This window comes from Rhinopithecus bieti, unplaced genomic scaffold (genome assembly GCF_001698545.2).
Source record: "Rhinopithecus bieti isolate Rb0 unplaced genomic scaffold, ASM169854v2 scaffold_18956, whole genome shotgun sequence".
Lineage (NCBI taxonomy): Eukaryota > Metazoa > Chordata > Mammalia > Primates > Cercopithecidae > Rhinopithecus > Rhinopithecus bieti.
In genome coordinates, this window is record NW_016809749.1 from 312,769 (window position 1) to 322,292 (window position 9,524).

A 9,524-nucleotide genomic window follows, 5' to 3' on the forward strand; every position below is an offset into this window, starting at 1 on the left:
AAGAAAAAAAAAAAAAAACCAAAACTCTGGCAAAATAGGTAAGTCCAAGACATCTGGAGCCTTTTTTGCCTAAACCACAGGGACCTGATAAACAATAAAAATATTTAAGATAGTGAAGAAGGAAGAACTTAAGTAGATTTTAATATTTCATAAGGGAGATGGAAGACTAATTGATACTGCAATGTAGGCTTTTCTGCGTTTTCTCTCTCCCTCTTTTTCATTTAATTGTTTTTAATTTTTCAGTATTGCATGTCTGAGGCAGATTTCTCTTTGCTTTCTCACGGTATCTCCTTTCTTTACAGCTCTGAACATTATATGCAAGTGTAATGTGAAGATTTACTTTTCACTTTTCCTATAAATTATATCACTGTGTTTTAAGAAGAAGGTTGATGAAATATATCTTTCTGTGTGCTGTGAGGAAAATATATGCTAGAAACTTTGGTTTATTTTTATTGATTAAAATCAGCTATTCAATTTTGATGAATATTTTAGTGACTCAGGAAGGAGAATGTAATAAAACTGCATTATTATCATTTATTTATGTAAACATTTTCATATACTGATGTTATTAGGCAAGGAAAGCGATGCATAGAGGAAGACTTTATGTTATCAGAATAGTGCACCGCATTTGTTTCTTCTGATTGGAAAAGAATATCTTTTTTGAAATTTATTTCATGTGATAGATCATTTATCAGCAGGTACGAACAGAGGTTTCCACTCTCTCTTGACTTTAACTACCCACCTCCCCTCTAACCAGTCATCTGCTCTTCCAGCTTTTTAAAGAATTCCTCAGTTGATCTTGAAGGCACAGATACACATTCCATACTAAGCTCTGCAAATGTTTTAATTCAGACACTTTCAGACTCAGCATCCTCTAGTTGTCCCTATCTTTAGCTCTGACAATTGCATGGGCATGTTTTTTAGAAGGGCTAATGACTCCTACATGCTTTAAATAGTTAAATGATACAAATATATAAAAATTACTTATTAAATTAAAGAAGATGACAGTATTCTATTCTTGGGCCAAAGGATGTGGACATATAGTGTACATACTGACTATACACTGTTATAAAGCATGTTATGATCATTTCATAAAAATAAATCTTAAGTTTTCCTGAGTTGCTGATCATTTTACAAATCTCAACATCTGATATTGAGCAACAAGCTCACACTTTATCATACTAATCAATATAATAATTTTGGAGTATGTCATGTATTTTTAATAGTCAAAACCTATAATTCAAAGAACATATTTTTCCCATCAGAGTTCCAATCAGATTTATTATGAGTATCTTTGATGTCAACATAAGTTTTAACAGGCAAACAGGTGTAATGGACACATTATTGCTATTATTACTGAATCTGCCTATGCCTAAAAGGAAGTACGATGTACCAGTTCTGTTGTTTGTTATACAGAGGCAATGCAGTCTGCTTTTGTTCATGCGATATGCCGTTTACCAAGTATGGCTTTGTTCAGGAAAATGTCACTGCATGGTTCAATATTTCAGAGTTTCCTAAGTTTAAAATATAGGACACACTCTAAACGTTAAGTGTGTTGCTAGCTCATTTTGAGTGTCACTTCAACAATTGCTGAAGTTTTTATATAGCTCTTAAAATGCCCCACATGTAGGAGTCAATTAAAATAGTACATATGACTAAAAGCTAAAAATCTGCATTTTTATTTCTGTTGCAGTTTTGTAATCAACCACGAACGATGAAACATTCCATAGCTGAGATGCTTCACAGAGGAAGGATGTTGTGGATAATTCTTCTAAGCACAATTGCTCTAGGATGGACTACCCCGATTCCCCTAATAGAGGACTCAGAGGAAATAGATGAGCCCTGTTTTGATCCATGCTACTGTGAAGTTAAAGAAAGCCTCTTTCATATACATTGTGACAGTAAAGGATTTACAAATATTAGTCAGATTGCCGAGTTCTGGTCAAGACCTTTTAAACTGTATCTGCAGAGGAATTCTATGAGGAAATTATACACCAACAGTTTTCTTCATTTGAATAATGCTGTGTCTATTAATCTTGGGAACAATGCATTGCAGGACATTCAGACTGGAGCTTTCAATGGTCTTAAGATTTTAAAGAGACTATATCTACATGAAAACAAACTAGATGTCTTCAGAAATGACACCTTCCTTGGCTTAGAAAGTCTAGAATATCTGCAGGCAGATTACAATGTCATTAAACGTATTGAGAGTGGGGCATTTCGGAACCTAAGTAAATTGAGGGTTCTGATTTTAAATGACAATCTCATCCCCATGCTTCCGACCAATTTATTTAAGGCTGTCTCTTTAACCCATTTGGACCTACGTGGAAATAGGTTAAAGGTTCTTTTTTACCGAGGAATGCTAGATCACATTGGCAGAAGCCTGATGGAACTCCAGCTGGAAGAAAACCCCTGGAACTGTACATGTGAAATTGTACAACTGAAGAGTTGGCTGGAACGCATTCCTTATACTGCCCTGGTGGGAGACATTACCTGTGAGACCCCTTTCCATTTCCATGGAAAGGACCTACGAGAAATCAAGAAGACAGAACTCTGTCCTTTGTTGTCTGACTCTGAGGTAGAGGCTAGTTTGGGAATTCCACATTTGTCATCAAGTAAGGAGAATGCATGGCCAACTAAGCCTTCCTCAATGCTATCCTCTGTCCATTTTACTGCTTCTTCTGTTGAATACAAGTCCTCAAATAAACAGCCTAAGCCCACCAAACAGCCTCGAACACCAAGGCCACCCTCCACCTCCCAAGCTTTATATCCTGGTCCAAACCAGCCTCCCATTGCTCCTTATCAGACCAGACCACCAATCCCCATTATATGCCCCACTGGGTGTACCTGTAATTTGCACATCAATGACCTTGGTTTGACTGTCAACTGCAAAGAGCGAGGATTTAATAACATTTCTGAACTTCTTCCAAGGCCCTTGAATGCCAAGAAACTGTATCTGAGTAGCAATCTGATTCAGAAAATATACCGCTCTGATTTTTGGAATTTTTCTTCCTTGGATCTCTTGCATCTGGGGAACAATCGCATTTCCTATGTCCAAGATGGGGCCTTTATCAACTTGCCCAACTTAAAGAGCCTCTTTCTTAATGGCAACGATATAGAGAAGCTGACACCAGGCATGTTCCGAGGCCTACAGAGTTTGCACTACTTGTACTTTGAGTTCAATGTCATCCGGGAAATCCAGCCTGCAGCCTTCAGCCTCATGCCCAACTTGAAGCTGCTATTCCTCAATAATAACTTGCTGAGGACCCTGCCAACGGACGCCTTCGCAGGCACATCCCTGGCCCGGCTCAACCTGAGGAAGAACTACTTCCTCTATCTTCCCGTGGCTGGTGTCCTGGAACACTTGAACGCCATTGTCCAGATAGACCTCAATGAGAATCCTTGGGACTGCACTTGTGACCTGGTCCCCTTTAAACAGTGGATCGAAACCATCAGCTCAGTCAGTGTGGTTGGTGATGTGCTTTGCAGGAGCCCTGAGAATCTCACTCACCGTGATGTGCGCACTATTGAGCTGGAAGTTCTTTGCCCAGAGATGCTGCACGTTGCACCAGCTGGAGCATCCCCAGCACAGCCTGGAGATTCCCACCTTATTGGGGCACCAACCAGTGCATCACCTTATGAGTTTTCTCCTCCTGGGGGCCCTGTGCCACTTTCTGTGTTAATTCTCAGCCTTCTGGTTCTGTTTTTCTCAGCAGTCTTTGTTGCTGCAGGCCTCTTTGCCTACGTGCTCCGAAGGCGTCGAAAGAAGCTGCCCTTCAGAAGCAAGCGGCAGGAAGGTGTGGACCTTACTGGCATCCAAATGCAATGCCACCGGCTGTTTGAGGATGGTGGAGGTGGTGGTGGTGGAAGTGGGGGTGGAGGTCGACCAACTCTTTCCTCTCCAGAGAAGGCCCCTCCTGTGGGTCATGTGTATGAGTACATCCCCCATCCAGTTACCCAAATGTGCAACAACCCCATCTACAAGCCTCGTGAGGAGGAGGAGGAGGCTGTTTCATCAGCCCAAGAAGCAGGGAGTGCAGAACGTGGGGGTCCAGGGACACAACCACCGGGAATGGGTGAGGCTCTCCTAGGAAGTGAGCAGTTTGCTGAGACACCCAAGGAGAACCATAGTAACTACCGGACCTTGCTGGAAAAAGAGAAGGAGTGGGCCCTGGCAGTGTCCAGCTCCCAGCTTAACACCATAGTGACGGTGAATCACCATCACCCTCACCCTCACCACCCAGCAGTTGGTGGGGTTTCAGGAGTAGTTGGGGGAACTGGGAGAGACTTGGCAGGGTTCCGCCACCATGAGAAAAATGGTGGGGTGGTGCTGTTTCCTCCCGGGGGAGGATGTGGTGGTGGCAGTATGCTACTAGACCGAGAGAGGCCACAGCCTGCCCCCTGCACAGTGGGATTTGTGGACTGTCTCTATGGAACAGTGCCCAAATTAAAGGAACTGCACGTGCACCCTCCTGGCATGCAATACCCAGACTTACAGCAGGACGCCAGGCTCAAAGAAACCCTTCTCTTCTCGGCTGGAAAGGGCTTCACAGACCACCAAACCCAAAAAAGTGATTACCTCGAGTTAAGGGCCAAACTTCAAACCAAGCCGGATTACCTCGAAGTCCTGGAGAAGACAACATATAGGTTCTAACAGAGAGAAGAAAATATATTAGTGCTTTTTTTTTTTTTTCAAAAGAAAAGGAAAATAAAAGAAATAAATCCCTTGCTCCCTTTACACTTGTCCCAATAACTCCATCCTCACGATCTTCCCTACCCTGAACAAAACTGAAACCGCATGATGACTAGAGAATACAGATGTATGCTCTCCCCTCTCAGATGTGATTTGGAGGAAGGGCCATACTCAGATCATTAATCAATGAAGTGCCTTCGCAGACTTTTGCCAGCAAATGTTATCATTATTTTTTTATACTGAAACTTGAGACTTTGACTGTGCCATGTATAAGGTATACTGGGAATCATTGTATGGATCCTAATTAAGTAAAATTCAATGTGTCTTTTTATTTTCAGTAACTATTTTTTTTTTTAGTTGTAGTTTTGTTTTAAAGGGAGGGGGGAAACAAGTTGACATTTGTCATTTGTGGCTTTCTTTCTTCTCATCATGGCACAGATTCTGTACATGTATTAACAATGCAGTTTGCTGCATGCCTGGAAACTGCAAGACGGGGAGGGAGGGGGCGGGTCTTGCTCGAATGTTCTCACTCACTATCTTGTCTCTCATACACACATCCATCTGCAGAACGTGCCCTAAACCTGCAGTTTCTTCCTGCTGGTGCAGGTACACCCCCCCCCCCCCCCCCCCCCCCCCCCAACACCCACACACACACACACACACACACACACACACACACACACACTCCATACCATTCCCATTCAATCCAATCTGCTTAGTTCGGGTTTGATCCATTTTTCTCCTCTCCATAGTTCCACTACCCTTCACTGCTAGTGTACAGCTCACAGCATCTCTCCTATCACCCTGGGAAAATCACATTCTAGGCTGGATTCTACTGAAATGGAGGCCTGGTGGTTTAACAGCCGAAGACACGCGCCTAGGGATGAGCACCCTCTTTGTGACACTTCATCCTGATGCCAAGATTTTTTGGAGAACATCTGCACTTTCTTATATATATATATATATAATATTAAAAAGAAAGCAACTGGGTATATATCACTAACAGCTTTGTAGGAAGCACTTTTAATGTTTTCTCTCTCACACACAAAGATTCAAAAGAAATGTGCATATATTTATTCTGTAATTTCAGTGATTATAAATTGTAAAGGTAATGTTTAATCATTGTATAGTGATTATGCGTCTGGTATAGCTTTCCTAATAAAAGTTTTGAAAACATAATACATTATATATAGAGGATACAAAGCTTGAATCTGAAACTCCAGCTATGCCATGCCTTTCGTGCTCCCATTTAAAAAAATGATTTCTTTTACTTGTTACACAGAAAGTAATTTATTAACGGGTTTGATGCACTGTGATGTTGATAAATCTTATATCCCACCATCTCTATTCCAAACCAGGATACAATTGAGACTTAAAATCTGACTTACAGTTTATTTTTTTTTCTTGACTTATGAATTTCGATTTTAGTAACCAATGATGCACTGTTTCCTAGGCAAGATGCAAGGGGGAGAAAATAAAATAACTAGATCACTGAGAAGTACAGGATTAATTAGTAGAGCGTAATCAAGGATCCGTACATCTTAAGATAATAGATGACATAAAGAAATCGGAGAGTAAAATTGCTACTGTTTTTAAAATATGTAGTCCAATTACATGCACACCCTAATACGCCCACACGCTTCCACATACACCCATACAACCCAGTAAATATCAAAGGCCTTGGCCTTGGAGCCAATTATATGGCCAGAATCCTGTGAAAGCTGTCACTTACATTTGACTACTATTTTCGAAACACTTACAGCAACTGGCCCCAATAACGTTTGAACTAAGTCAGAGGATGGTGAATGAGATTTTGGTCCTATGACATTAAAATTATGTTGAAAAATTAACCTGACAACAAGCCAAGTTTAGATCCATTTATATGTGAGCGAAACCAAAGAATACTGGATTTATACGGCGCCGGTATCAAATTGGTGGAGGAAACTTAAGAAAACAGACCTATGAGGCACTTATCTAAGTAGGCCATTAGAGGGCAGCAGAGCTCCAGAGAGCCGCAGACCCAGGCCCTGCAGAACTGTGCAGTGAGGCCAGTGATCTCCGCTAGTGTTTCCTCAAAGTGCCCATAGTAGGAATTATCATTACGCGTTGAATGTAATTCATTCCAAGTCACTGATGCCTTATATCACATTTTTTTTTCCACAAAAAGAGACTGAGTCTAGCAGTTTCTGAAGGTGTGTGACTACTATAGCACGAAGCCATTGTGGTAACAAAATGAAAGCCCCATGAATGTCTACAAGAGTATATTTATATTTATCTTGATTGATTATATAGAAATGTCAGCATAGGTATGCATAAAAATAAAAAAAAAGTATATCCATATAAAATTGCAGTTTTGGAGCACTTGACAAACTTTTATTCTCAATTATTTGAATATATTTTGGAATTATTTTAGAAGGAAGAAGCCCATGAACATCATCCACTTTATCTCTCTGTGTAATATTGAAGTGAAGCTCTTATGCAGAAGACTCAGGCCCACTATTAAATAGGTGCCATTCTTCTTTTTTGTTTTATCTTCTCCTTTTCTTTCTTGCTTTCTTGTTTACTTTCCCACAAATCACCTTTCTTCTAGTTATCCCACCTCCTTTATTCTTTCTAATTATCTGTCTCTTTTTTTTTAAGGTACATAAAACCAATATTACACTTTAAGTGTTTTAAAGCCCAATTTATAGAGTCTCTGAACTAGCAATTTATCATACTTCTGTTCCTCCTAATCAAATGGTTTGGGGAATAATAGAAAGCATATGCATAGTAAAAACTTAAAAGTGCAAAGCTAGATGCTTCAGATAATAGTCCTCATTTCTTTAATGACCATGCACATATTCATAACACAGCATATTATACAAATCAGGCTAAAGTACACTCTCAAAAGACCCTGGTGCTTTCAGCATTTGAAAAATGAGTGTCCATAAACAATATCAAATCATAATATAACTTGATAATTATAATGTTTATAATTTACTTATAAAATACAGAAAGTAAGACTGTTTGGTCTTAAATATAGTTGGTAATCTCACCCTTGAATGAGAAATACATTTATTTATTTAGCAAAAATAAATTCATACGAGAATGAAATTTTGTATTTAAGGGAATAGTTTTTTGCTTTTATGGAATTTTCTACCCCTTGATTAGGACATTTATTTTTGCTGTGCATTAACATTACCTAAGTTAGCTTCAATTTATAATACCAGATCTGTTTTCATTAAAAACGATGGATATTAATGTAGGTACTATGATTATAATATGTTTTATGTTTTTGTTGCAGTAAAATATTTATTTTAAGAAAAGAGTACTAATTCACTTCATTGTGATGACTAACTTGACTGAAGCAGACCCAGTTCTGACAGATATTTGCTATTATTCATTGCTATTTTTATTACTAAGTATAGTAATAATATTTAGGAATAATAAAAATATAATATCTCTTAAACTATAAGAGGATTAGTGAGAAATAATTGGAAATTAACTATTAGTGTAATTCAATAACAGTTTTAACATCATGTTATACATCATATGTGGTATTATTTATGTAGATGTTTTATATTTTATTTAGAATGCTATATTATTTTATCTAATTGCAAATACTTAAAATAAGGATGGTGAACACTATAATTTTAACAAAGTTTAGAGAGAGAGAATCGAAAGGAAAATTTAATGACTGAGCTTGAAGATTTCTTTTTAAACCTGGCAGTATTACTGTAAACCCTTGATATTTGAAAATAATATGTTTAGGATTATGAAAATTTATAATGCAATTACAGAACAAAAGAACTTTATCGCAACACATTATTTTGATTCACTTAGTGTAAATTCATTATTCGTGCAGTCCTGTCCTTTTGCAATTACGTTGTCTAGGCCAATAAATGTTACACTTTTGTGAAATGGCTATGACAAAGGAAGCATTAATGAAACGCTACACAAAATTAGAGAAATACGACTATAACAAGTCAAGATAATGTGAAAGGAAATGGTAACCAATGGACACTCCATCTTAAGTGATTTGAGCTAGTTTCATTTGAACTTAGACATTTATAACTTAGCTCAAAATTTTCAATTGTGAATATTCAGGTGAATGGAACACAAATAAGTATCACTAAAATCACCATATTCTCTTCAATATACTATGTTCTGTTTAATATACTATAGGCCTTTTAAAAGTAATAGGAGCAATAACACACGTGTAATTGGGCCATCGTGTGTGTGTGTGTTTGTGTGTATATATATATATAGTACTATTATATATGTATATACATTGTATATACATGTATATAGTTTATATATGCTGAATTTTACTTCTATGTAAATTACACATTTTTTATTACATGTATAACAATTTCTGTTTTATGCATTTATTTTTCTTGCTTCTGTCTAGCCACCATCCAAGAGAAGCTGGATTATATTATGAGTCTTCACTTTTGGAATATTCACATGTAAAAAGTAACACTGTAATTAATATTTCTGAATTTAAAAGTTATGTTATCTTCCAATTTGTTTCATTTTGTTATTTAAATCATAGGGGATACGTCTCAGTGACATTGTGATTTATTTTAAGTCTTCAGAGTATAGGAACTAATTTCTTCATATAAGTATGCAACCTAAGTCTAATAAAAGCAAGCACTTATTTTCCATTTTCTATTTATAGAACAAATTTTACAGGTAAAACAATTTTAGTAACTTCATTAATTAGACAAGACCTTTTAAATTTATCTAAGTCTGTAGGAAAAGTGAGATATTTAAGGTGAAATATAAGAGAAGGTCCAGTTTAAGATATCCAAAAGTAAAACATCCTGTTTTACTTTTAAAACATCATCCT

At 37.6% G+C, this 9,524-nt stretch overlaps 1 protein-coding gene across 3 annotated transcripts in view; it reads left to right on the top strand.

The window, feature by feature from the left end:
• Positions 1-5,316, top strand: part of SLITRK3 (SLIT and NTRK like family member 3) — a 34,752-nt gene extending 29,436 nt beyond the window's left edge. For all 3 annotated transcript variants that reach the window (XM_017890169.1, XM_017890167.1, XM_017890168.1), the window contains exon 2: positions 1,694-5,316. In XM_017890169.1, the coding sequence (XP_017745658.1) occupies positions 1,715-4,654 (2,940 nt within the window). In that variant the 5' untranslated portion in view covers positions 1,694-1,714 and the 3' untranslated portion in view covers positions 4,655-5,316. The remainder of the gene's footprint in view (positions 1-1,693) is intronic.
• Positions 5,317-9,524: the final 4,208 nt, after the last annotated feature.